The following is a 13,057-nucleotide window of genomic DNA, read 5'->3' as shown; positions in this document are numbered from 1 at the left end:
ACCTCTGAGTATTCCCCAAAATGTGCAACCCTAGTTCCGACAGTGCAGCAATATCGAACAAGTAATATCTAACCATTTCACAACATGTACCCAATACACATAAATCCAATAAAGGAATGGAATTAAGAATATATAATTATATGGGCGAGCAATGTCAGAGCGGCATAGACTAAGATACTGTAGAATAGTATAGAATACGGTATATACATGTAAGATGAGGAATGTAAGATGTGTAAACATTATTAAAGTGGCATTATTTAAAGTGGCCAATGATTTCAAGTCTCTATGTAGGCAGCAGCCTCTCTGTTAGTGATGGCTGTTTAACAGTCTGATGGCTTTGAGATAGAAGCTGTTTTTCAGTCTCTGTCCCAGCTTTGATGCACCTGTACTGACCTTGCCTTCTGGATAATAGCGGGGTGAACATGCAGTGGCCCAGGTGGTTGCTTTCCTTTGATCTTTTTGGCCTTCCTGTGACATTGGGTGTGAGCACTAGGGCGATAGTCATTTAGACAGGTTACCTTGATGATCTTGGGCACAGGGTCTATGGTGGTCTGCTTGAAGCATAGGTATTAAAGACTGGGTCAGGGATTGGTTGAAAATGTCAGTGAAGACGCTTGCCAGGTGGTCAGCGCAGTATACATCCTGGTAATTTGTCTGGCCTTGCGGCCTTGGGGATCTTAACCTGTTTAAAGGTCATTCTCACATCGGCTACGTAGAGTGTGATTACACAGTCGTCCGGAACAGCTTGTTCTCTCACACATAGTTCAGTGTGGTTTGCTTCGAAGCAAGCATGCAAGACATTTAGCTCGTATAGTAGGCTCGTGTCACTGCACAGCTAGTGGCTGGGTTTACCTTTGTAACCCGAGATAGTTTGCAAGCCCTGCCACATCCGATGAGTGTCAGCCGGTGAAGTAGGATTGTAAGGGGTCCTGTATTGAAGCTTTTCCTGTTTGATGGTTCGTCGAAGGGTGTAGCGGGATTTCTTATAAGCGTCCGGATTAGTGTCCCTCTCCTTGAAAGCGGCAGCTCGAGCCTTTAGTACTGGACAGCTTTGTGACATCAAATGGACTTTGGTGGTCAAGATGTGTTGATATTTGTACTGTTGGCGCACAAGCCATGACCGGGAGACATAGTGGAGTGGTAACGCACGTGCAAGCAGTTGCTCCCGACGCCACTTGGGTACACTGCAGCATCCACCGAGAGGCTCTTGCTGCCAAGGGAATGCCTGACAGCTTGAAAGATGTTTTGGACACCACAGTGAAAATGGTTAACTTTCTTAAAGCAAGGCCCCTGAACACTCGTGTATTTTCTGCATTATGCAGCGACCATGTAACGCTTTTACAACATACAGAATTGCGCTGGTTATCAAGGGGCAAGTTTTGGCAAGTTTGGCAAGTTTTTTTGAATTGAGAGACAAGCTTAAAGTTTTCTTTACTGATCATAATTTTCACTTGTCTGACCGCTTGCATGATGACTAGTTTCTCACACGACTGGCCTATCTGGGTGATGTTTTATCTCGCCTGAATGATCTGAATCTAGGATTACAGGGACTCTCCTCAACTATATTCAATGTGCGGGACAAAATTGAGGCTATGATTAACCTCTTGGGGCTAGGTGGGACGCTAGCGTGCCACCCGTGGTGCACTCCATCAACAGCAGGTGCATTTCAAGAGCGGCAAATTTGAATCCAAATAAATGTCAAAATTCAAATTTTTCAAAAATACAACTATTTTACACCATTTGAAAGATAAACATCTCCTTAATCTAACCACGTTTTACGATTTCAAAAAGGTTTTACGGCGAAAGCATAAATTTAGAGTATGTTAGGACAGTACATTTACAAGAGTTGTGTGTAATGTTTTGTCAAGTCAAAGACAGGGTCACCAAAACCATAAAACCAGCTAAAATGATGCACTAACCTTTTACAATCTCCATCAGATGACACTCCTAGGACATTATGTTAGACAATGCATGCATTTTTAGTTCTATCAAGTTCATATTTATATCCAAAAACAGCGTTTTACTATGGCATTGATGTTGAGGAAATCGTTTCCCTCCAATAACCGGCAGTCAAGTCAGCGTCACAAATTAAATAATTAAAATTAGAAAACATTGGTAAAATATTATATTGTCATTTAAAGAATTATAGATTTACATCTCTTGAACTCAATCAACTTGCCAGATTTAAAAATAACCTTACTGGGAAATCACACTTTGCAATAATCTGAGCACTGCGCCCAGAAAAATACGCGTTGCGATACAGACTAGACGTCATGTTGGGGAGATCTAAAATCGAAAATACTATGTAAATAATCCATTACCTTTGATTCTCTTCATCAGATGTCACTTCCAGGTATCACAGGTCCATAACGAATGTAGTTTTGTTCAAAAAAAGCTCATCATTTATGTCCAAAAATCTCCGTCTCGTTAGCACATGATGTAAGCCAGCCGGACTTCGTCATGAACGAGGGGAAAAAATATATTTCCGTTCGTTCAAACATGTCAAACGTTGTATAGCATAAATCATTAGGGCCTTTTTAACCAGAACATGAATAATATTCAAGGTGGACGAATGCATACTCTTAGTACGATTTTGGCTCGGTGTCTAATGGGACAATGTCAAAACATTGTGTGATATCTAAGCGAAGCACCTGAGCTGAGTTTGGGTGCACAATTATGCAGGTACTTTCCCGAAACGGATGACATAAACAACTGGATTCGTTATCCTTTTCATGCCCTGCCTCCAGTCCACTTACCAATATCTGAACAAGAGAGCCTCATCGAAATTGCAACAAGCGGTTCTGTGAAAATGTAATTTAATCAGAAGCCACTGCCAGATTTCTAGATAGGGCTGTGCTCAGATTATCCTGCCTTGGCAAATTGCGCTGTTAAGATACTGATGCTCTTTGCAACCACGCACCTATGTGCGAGTGGATTCTCGGCCCTCACTAGCATGACAACTAAATATAGGCACAGGCTGTGTGTGGGAAATTATTTAAGACTGAGACTCTCTCCAATACAACCCAAAATTGCAGAGTTATGTGCATCCTTTCAAGCACACCCTTCTCATTAACCTGTGGCGAGTTATTCACAATTTTCAATTAACAAATAAGGTTTTATACGTAAGATGGCTAAATAAAGTGCAAAGTTATTGATTATTATTTGTGCCCTGGTCCTATAAGGGCTCTTTGTCACTTCTCACGGGTTGTGACAAAAACTCACACTTAGTCTTATGTTTAATAAATGTATGGGAACCACTGCTCTAGAACTAAGCAACAGCTCTAGTTGACATTCATGCAGTCAGCATGCCAATTTAACGCTCCCTCAAAACTTGACATCTGTGACGTTGTGTGACACAACTGCACATATTAGAGTGGCCTTTTATTGTCCCCAGCAAGGTGCACCTGTGTAAGGATCATGATGTTTAATCAGCTTATTTATATGCCACCCTGTCAGGTGGATAGATTATTTTGGCAATGGAGAAATGCTCACTAACAGGGATGTAAACACATTGTTGCACAACATTTGAGAGAAATATGATTATTGTGCATATGGGAAAAATTCTGGTGTCTTATTTCAGCTCATGAAACATAGGACCAACACTTCACATTTTGTGTTTATTTGTGGTCAGTGTAATCTACAGCTTTTTATGAGGTATTTTAACTCAGGTGAGCAGAACCTCAAAACTTCCTAAATATTGGAGAGTGTGCACCAGACTTTGTTAACAAAGAGACACACACCTGCCCTTGAGTTTACGAGACGCTGTGGTTCTGTCCTGCGGATGCATAGAAAAACCAGCTAGATTTATATTAACCATGTCCCCGTTCAGCCACGACTCTGAAGCACAGGATATTACAGATCTTCACGTCCAGTTGATAGGATAGTCTCGAATGGATCTCGTCCAGTTTGTTCTCCAGTGATTGTACGTTCGCCAATGGAACAGAGGGTAGAGGAGGTTTATTTACTCGTCGCTGTGGATTCATTGAAGTAGAATTCTTCATCCAAATCTCTGTTCTGATTTCCAGGTGCTCTTTTCGGTCATAGGAAACAATGGCAGAAACATTATGTCCAAAAAGAAATACACAAAATAACATAATTGATCAGGAGCCCATAAAATGGATGCCACACATCCCAGCGCCGCTCTTTCCTGACTAATGGATACATGCTGTATAGTTGAGTCGTCCATGATGAAGCCAAATCACATTTCACATAAAACTCTGGTTCCTTACCTATCTCTTGTACTGTATGAATCATCATCCTCCAGGAAAGTAATAATAATTCTGTTTGATTTCTCTTAAAGCCTGTGTACATAATCGTGGGAACAAAAGGTCAGGACCAACACAATTATTCCATTCGGAGGCAATTACCATTATGCTGAAAATACACTGACACGGAAACACATGTATTGTGTTTTTATCTGTGAGCAAACCCGAGGTTAAGATCATAATCATAATTATAGGGTGGTTTTAGAGCGTTATCACTGGTGAATTGGATCGGTGATTAATGAAATGACGTTTTAATTGATGACAGATTATCACACTGTTTATCCTCTGTCCTTGTCTAATCGTTCAGTCAGTCATTTGTAGTTGGCTGCTGGCATGCAGGGTAAGTGGCTCTACAAGGGCCAGTAGAAATGATAGGCATAGAGCTAGACCCATCTACCTTTCTGTTTTCTTGCTGATAAGGTGGTATTGCAGGGGACATTTGCGTGTCAAACCTATTTTATTTTTTGATTGAGTCACTATGCTGTTTACTAGTATTGTTTCTCTGACTGTCCTCTGTCCTCAAGATTCCCTGTCTCGGCCCAGTCTCTGTTCTGCTATGGTCACCACTGATCTTGAACATGAACTCTCCTGCTGACTAGGTTCTCTGTCAGCAGGAAACTCAGGGAACTCTGTTCCCTTGTAAAACTGTCTGTATCGAGACTAACTTCCGTTGTTAAACTGTGTGTTGTCGCCCCCCCCCCCCCCCCCCAGACAGTGCAGCCGAGAGATGCTACAGGTTCTCCGACTGCGTCAGCTGCACAGCCAACACCAACGGCTGCCAGTGGTGTGAAGACAAGAAGTGCATCTCTGCCTCCAACAACTGCACTGTGGTGAGTCTGCCTACAGGGGGCGGAAGTGAAACGGCACAATCACAGCTAAAGCAGTCAATAAATTATACAGCATGAATAGTCAGGTAGCTTAAGCTTGCCTTCTCATACGTCACCACTTAACTGTTGTTGTAGCCAAGTCATTATTATCTCCCCTGCTTGGCTAACAGTGTCAGTTAGCCTAATGCTTGCCCCTGCTGTCTCCTCTATGTGTGTCTGTAGCTGACCCTGGAGCTAGCGCAGCAGCATAGAGGTCCTCTGTCCCTGGCCCCTCCCCCTTCCATGCTGTCTGATCACCAGCTCTCTGTGTGGAAGCAAGGGGCCAAGAGGATGGGACATGTGGGTATTCCATACTGTTGCAGGGGCTTTGCTATTAATGTCAAACCATCCTTTTCTGTTCTGCCAAAGCACAAATTGCAGCTTTACATTACCCCAATACTGTGAAGCAAATTCACTATAATAATAACAACGTTGACGTTTGTTACTTGTATTCTTTCTTCCCAGTCTGTGAGGAACTTCACCAAATGCCATGTGAGGAATGAACAGATCTGCAGCAAGCTGGTCAACTGTAAGAGCTGCTCCCTCAACCTCAACTGTCAATGGGAGCTCCAGCAACAGGAGTGCCATGCCATCCCTGGTGAGAAAGAACACACACACGCAAATGTCTTCCAAAATCTCCAAACAAGCAAGAACTCAGCTGACTACCTGTTTGACAGCTATAAGCAAGTTTGATTGTTTGGAGAACTTGTGCCAATGTTTGATGCATTATTAACTAGGGCTGGGACTTGCCTGGGACCTTACAATACGATATTATCACAATACTTAGGTGCTGATACGATGCGTATTGCGGTTCTCACGATTCTAAACTCAGCAAAAAAAGAAACGTCCTCTCACTGTCAACTGCGTTTATTTTCAGCAACAACTGAGACATAAACTGAACAAGTTCCACAGACATGTGACTAACAGAAATTGAATAATGTGTCCCTGAACAAAGGGGGGGTCAAAATCAAAAGTAACAGTCAGTATCTGGTGTGGCCACCAGCTGCATTAAGTACTGCAGTGCATCTCCTGCTCATGGACTGCACCAGATTTGCCGGTTCTTGCTGTGAGATGTTACCCCACTCTTCCACCAAGGCACCTGCAAGTTCCCGGACATTTCTTGGGGGAATGGCCCTAGCCCTCACGCTCCGATCCAACAGGTCCCAGACGTGCACAATGGGATTGAGATCCGGGCTCTTTGCTGGCCATGGCAGAACACTGACATTCCTGTCTTGCAGGAAATCATGCACAGAACTAGCAGTATGGCTGGTGACATTGTCATGCTGGAGGGTCATGTCAGGATGAGCCTGCAGGAAGGGTACTACGTGAGGGAAGGAGGATGTCTTCCCTGTAACGCAAAGCGTTGAGATTGTCCGATGATGTCTTCCCTGTGTGTACACACACACACACACACACACACACTACTGTCGTGTCTTTGGCTATGCCGGATTAAGTGATATGACATGCTAACTTATAAAATGATTTCTCTGTAATTAATATTACCTGATTAAGCAAATCATGTAAATGTAATTAACTAGAAAGTCGGGGCACCACGGAAGAACGTTTATAGAGCCGTTATCTTCCGAATAAACTCTTAAAATACTTTGTAATATTTTACATCGATAGCAGTCAATATTAACCCTTGTCTTATTTTCAGTCTCATAATGAAAGTTGTAAATTCTTGGTTATCTTCACGAACCCTGGCTAACAAGTTGAATCAGCAATGCAAAATTGGGTTTAATTATTTATTTACTAAATACCTAAACTAATCACACAGAATTACAAATACACCGAATACCAATGATGTCATACATGATGGCTGGTTACACAAAGGAAAGGGGGTTGGGCTTGAATGAAAGAGCGGGAAGATTTAGGAACACAGAAACAGCAGCTATGCTATCGTAAATACATTATCTTATGCATTCTAAATTACCGCCCATTTGGAAAAGGAAAATGCAATAAATATTTACTCTGAGCTGCGCTTCGGTAGATTGGTCGTAGATGCTGGCCGGGTTGGCGAACAGATCTTCCTGTAAACTCTTAAGAATGTCTCTGGTGGTAAATTGGATACGTGGTGGTATCTTCGTCCGTCTGTTAGACTGGATCCGTCGTCCGTCCTTTCCTAGCCCACGTCTACAGCGGCTAGGAAGTATCACTTCTGTAGTGAATAAGCTCAAAGTTCATACCATTCGCCACCAAAGCTCACGCCGAGGTTGGCTTAGTTCTGTCCTTGACATGTGTGTCCTAACGTAGAGGCTGCAGACCTCACGTGCTGGAACAACATGGTTATCTTTTCGTCAAAGGCTTATATAGTGGAGAGGGGGAAGGAGGTGTTTCATCGTTTATAACCCCTGTCTCTCTTCACAGGGGTGGGCCACTGATCAAGCAGGGCACTTTCCTTATGAAAACCCAATTCTCTCATTTGGAAGCTAAAATTACATTTAATCTCCTAACAAACAATTTCAATATCAAACATTTCAATTGCATAACAATTCCATGTTACTCTGATAACTAGAGAGTGTATACTTTCTCAGGTACCGTTTATGTCGTCCTGTCATCAGTCATAATGTCTCAGATGACAAGCGAACTGACATACATACTCATTACGTTATCAAGCATATTTCCAACTGGTTTTATTACCAAAATATGGTTCCTTTCCCCATTTGTTTGATGTTCCCAGACTCTCTATATTTAACAGGACAGCAGTCCTTCAGTAGGGTCAGTAAGAGATGGGAAGGGAGAAAGGTATTTATGGGGGGGGGGTCATAAACCTTACCCACAGGCCAACATCATGACACTACCGGTCAAAAGTTTTAGCACACCTACTCATTCCAGGTTTTTTTTTCTTTATTTGTACTATTTTCTACATTGTAGAATAATAGTGAAGACATCAAAACGATGTATTAACACATGGAATCATGTAGTAACCAAAAAAGTGTTAATCAAATCAAACTATATTTAATATTTGAGATTCTTCAAAGTAGCTTCCCTTTGCCTAGATGACAGCTTTGCACAGTTTAGGTATTCTCTCAACCAGCTTCTTTAAAAAAAATGTTTTACCTTTATTTAACTAGGCAAGTCAGTTAAGAACAAATTCTTCTTTTCAATGACTGCCTATCTATAGTGGGTTAACTGCCTTGTTCAGGGGCAGAACGACAGATTTTTACCTTGTCAGCTCAGGGATTAGATCTTGCAACCTTTCGGTTACTAGTCCAACGCTCTAACCACTAGGCAACCTGCCAGCTTCATGAGGTAGTCACCTGGAATGGTGTGCACAGGTGTGCCTTGTTAAAAGTTCATTTGTGGAATTTCTTTCCTTAACCTGTTAGGGCTAGGGGGCAGCATTTGCACGTCTGGATAAAAAAAATGTACCCGATTTAATCTGGTTACTAATCCTACCCAGTAACTAGAATATGCATATACTTATTATATATGGATAGAAAACACTCTAAAGTTTCTAAAACTGTTTGAATGGTGTCTGTGAGTATAACAGAACTCATTTGGCAGGCAAAACCCTGAGACATTTTCTGACAGGAAGTGGATACCTGATGTGTTGTATTACCTTTAAACCTATCCCATTGAAAAACACAGGGGCTGAGGAATATTTTGGCACTTCCTATTGCTTCCACTAGATGTCACCAGCCTTTACAAAGTGTTTTGAGTCTTCTGGAGGGAGATCTGACCGAACAAGAGCCATGGAACGATGATGTCCCATTAGACACCTGGCGCGCGAGTTCATGTTGGGTACCCTCGTTCCAATACGTTATAAAAGAGTATGCATTCGTCCACCTTGAATATTATTCATGTTCTGGTTAAAAAAGGCCCTAATGATTTATGCTATACAACGTTTGACATGTTTGAACGAACGTAAATATATTTTTTCCCCTCGTTCATGACGAGAAGTCCGGCTGGCTTAGATCATGTGCTAACAAGACGGAGATTTTTGGACATAAATGATGAGCTTTTTTGAACAAAACTACATTCGTTATGGACCTGTGATACCTGGAAGTGACATCTGATGAAGAGAATCAAAGGTAATGGATTATTTACATAGTATTTTCGATTTTAGATCTCCCCAACATGACGTCTAGTCTGTATCGCAACGCGTATTTTTCTGGGCGCAGTGCTCAGATTATTGCAAAGTGTGATTTCCCAGTAAGGTTATTTTTAAATCTGGCAAGTTGATTGCGTTCAAGAGATGTAAATCTATAATTCTTTAAATGACAATATAATATTTTACCAATGTTTTCTAATTTTAATTATTTAATTTGTGACGCTGACTTGACTGCCGGTTATTGGAGGGAAACGATTTCCTCAACATCAATGCCATAGTAAAACGCTGTTTTTGGATATAAATATGAACTTGATAGAACTAAAAATGCATGCATTGTCTAACATAATGTCCTAGGAGTGTCATCTGATGGAGATTGTAAAAGGTTAGTGCATCATTTTAGCTGGTTTTATGGTTTTGGTGACCCTGTCTTTGACTTGACAAAACATTACACACAACTCTTGTAAATGTACTGTCCTAACATACTCTAAATTTATGCTTTCGCCGTAAAACCTTTTTGAAATCGTAAAACGTGGTTAGATTAAGGAGATGTTTATCTTTCAAAGGGTGTAAAATAGTTGTATGTTTGAAAAATTTGAATTTTGACATTTATTTGGATTCAAATTTGCCGCTCTTGAAATGCACCTGCTGTTGATGGAGTGCACCACGGGTGGCACGCTAGCGTCCCACCTAGCCCATAGAGGTTAATGCGTTTCAGACAATCAATTTTGTGACAAGGTCGGGATGGTATACAGAAGATAGCCCTATTTGGTAAAAAAACAAGTCCAAATTATGTCAAGAACAGCTCAAATAAGCAAAGAGATATGACAGCCCATCATGACTTTAAGACATGAATGTCAGTCAATATGGAACATTTCAAGAACTTTAAAAGTTTCTTCAAGTGCAGTCACAAAAACCAGCAAAGCACTATGATGAAACTGGCTCTCATGAGGACCTCTACACGAATGGAAGACCCAGAGTTACCTCTGCTACACAGGATAAGTTCATTAGAGTTACCAGCATCAAATATTGCTGCCCAAATAAATTCTTCACAGAGTTCAGGTAACAGACACAACTCAACATCAACTGTTCAGAGGAGACTGTGAATCAGGCCTTCATGGTCGAATAGAAACCACTACTAAAGGACACCAATAATAATAAGAGACTTGCTTGGGCCAAGAAACACGAGCAATGGACATTAGACTGGTGGAAATTTGTCCTTTGGTCTGGAGCCCAAATTGGAGATTTTTGATTACAACCGCCGTGTCTTTGTGAGATGCGGTGTGGGTGAATGGATGATCTCCACATGTATAGTTGATGTCGGAAGTTTACATAAACTTAGGTTGGAGTCATTAAAACTCGTTTTTCAACCACTCCACAAATTTCTTGTTAACAAACTATAGTTTTGGCAAGTCGGTTAGGACATCTACTTTGTGCATAACACAAGTAATTTTTCCAACAATTGTTTACAGACAGATTATTTCACTTATAATTCACTGTATCATAATTCCAGTGGGACAGAAGTTTACATACACTAAGTTGACTATGCCTTTAAATAGCTTGTAAAATTCCCGAAAATGATGTCATTGTTTTAGAAGCTTCTGATAGGCTAATTGACATAATTTGAGTCAATTGGAGGTGTACCTGTGGATGTATTTGAAGGCCTACCTTCAAACTCAGTGGCTCTTTTTTGACATCATGGGAAAATCAAAAGAAATCAGCTAAGACCTCAGAAAAAAATGGTAGACCTCCACAAGTCTGGTTAATCCTTGGGAGCAATTTCCAAATGCCTGAAGGTACCACGTTCATCTGAACAAACAATAGTATGCAAGTATAAACACCATGGGACCACGCAGCCGTCATACCGCTTAGGAACGAGACACGTTCCGTCTCCTAGAGATGAACGTACTTTGGTGCGAAAAGTGCAAATCAATCCCAGAACAACAGCAAAGGATCTTGTGAAGATGCTGGAGGAAACGGGTACAAAAGTATCTATATCCACTGTAAAATGAGTCCTATATCGACATATCCTGAAAGGCCGCTCAGCAAGGAAGAAGCCACTGCTCCAAAACCGCCATTAAAAAAGCCAGATTACGGTTTGCAACTGCACATGGGGACAAAGATCATACTTTTTGGAGAAATGTTCTCTGGTCTGATGAAACAAAAATAGAACTGTTTGGCCGTAATGACCATCGTTATGTTTGGAGGAAAAAGGGGGAGGCTTGCAAGCTGAAGAACACCATCCCAACCGTGAAACACGGGGGTGGCAGCATCATGTTATGGGGGTGCTTTGCTGCAGGAGGGACTGGTGCACTTCACAAAATAGATGGCATCATGAGAATTATGTAGATATATTGAAGCAACATCTCAAGACATCAGTCAGGAAGTTAAAACTTGGTCGCAAATGGGTCTTCCAAATGGACAATGACCCCAGGCATACTTCCAAAGTTGTAGCAAAATGGCTTAAGGACAACAAAGTCAAGGTATTGGAGTGGCCATCACAAAGCCCTGACCTCAATCCCATATAAAAATTGCCTTCCACAAAGCTTGTGGAAGGCTACCTGAAACATTTGACCCAAGTGAAACAATTTATAGGCAACGCTACCAAATACTAATTAAGTGTATGTTAACTTTTGGCCCACTGGGAATGGGATGAAATAAATAAAAGCTGAAATAAATCATTCTCTCTACTATTATTCTGACATTTCACATTCTTAAAATAAGGTGGTGATCCTAACTGACCTAAGACAGGGAATTCTTACGAGGATTAAATGTCAGGAATTGTGAAAAACTGAGTTTAAATGTATTTGGCTAAGGTGTATGTAAACTTCTGACTTCAACTGTATGTGTGTGTGTGTGTGGGGGGGTGGGGGGGTATTTTTATTTATTTCACCTTCGTTGAACCAGGTAAGCTAGTTGAGAACTGCGACCTGGCCAAGATAAAGCAAAGTAGTGCGACACAAACAACAACACAGAGTCACACATGGAATAAACAAGCGTACAGTCAATAACACAATAGAAAAAAAGAAAGACTATATACAGTGTGTGCAAATGGCGTGAGGTAAGGCAATATATCGGCCATAGTAGCAAAGTAATTACAATTTAGCAGATTAACACTGGAGTGATAGATGAGCAGATGATGATGTGCAAGTAGTGATACTGGTGTGCAAAAGAGCAGAAAAGTAAATAAAAACAATATGGGAATGAGGTAGGTAGATTGCGTGGGCTATTTACAGATGGACTATGTACAGCTGCAGTGACCGGTAAGCTGCTCAGATAGCTGATGTTTAAAGTTAGTGAGGGAAATGTAAGTCTCCAGCTTCAGATTTTTGCAATTCGTTCCAGTCACTGGCAGCAGAGAACTGGAAGGAAAGGCAGCTAAAGGGGGTGCTGGCTTTGGGGATGACCAGTGAGATTTACCTACTGGTGCGCGTGCTACGGGTCGGTGTTGTTATTGTGACCAGTGAGCTGAGGTAAGGCGGAGCTTTACCTAGCATAGACTTATAGATGACCTGGAGCCAGTGGGTCTGGCGGCGAATATGTAGCGAGGGCCAGCCAACTAGAGCATACAGGTCGCAGTGGTGGGTGGTATAAGGGGCTTTGGTAACAAAACGGATGGCACTGTGATAGACTGCATCCAGTTTGCTGAGTAGAGTCTTCCCTGTGGCTCAGTTGGTAGAGCATGGTGTTTGCAACGCCAGCAAGGTGTGTGCAACGCCAGGGTTGTGGGTTCGATTCCCACGGGGGGCCAGTACAAAAACAAAATGCATGAAATGAAATGAAATGTATGTATTCACTACTGTAAGTCGCTCTTGATAAGAGCGTCTGCTAAATGACTAAAATGTAAATGTAAAATGTAGAGTATTGGAAGCTAT

The 13,057-nt window shown here is 41.5% G+C and overlaps 1 protein-coding gene across 3 annotated transcripts in view; it reads left to right on the top strand.

Moving 5' to 3' along the window:
* The window catches only part of LOC106577124 (attractin-like protein 1), a 355,235-nt gene that overhangs the window by 93,016 nt on the left and 249,162 nt on the right, over positions 1-13,057 (top strand). For 2 of the 3 annotated variants that reach the window (XM_014154875.2, XM_014154874.2), the window contains exons 13-15: positions 4,977-5,095; positions 5,315-5,431; positions 5,597-5,729. In XM_014154875.2, coding sequence (XP_014010350.1) covers positions 4,977-5,095; positions 5,315-5,431; positions 5,597-5,729 — 369 coding nt within the window. The remainder of the gene's footprint in view (positions 1-4,976; positions 5,096-5,314; positions 5,432-5,596; positions 5,730-13,057) is intronic. The other variant, XM_014154877.2, reaches the window with a different exon arrangement.

Source organism: Salmo salar, chromosome ssa18, assembly GCF_905237065.1.
Source record: "Salmo salar chromosome ssa18, Ssal_v3.1, whole genome shotgun sequence".
NCBI lineage: Eukaryota > Metazoa > Chordata > Actinopteri > Salmoniformes > Salmonidae > Salmo > Salmo salar.
Note: the sequence above shows the minus strand (reverse complement) of the source record. Positions and strands in the feature narration are given on the sequence as shown.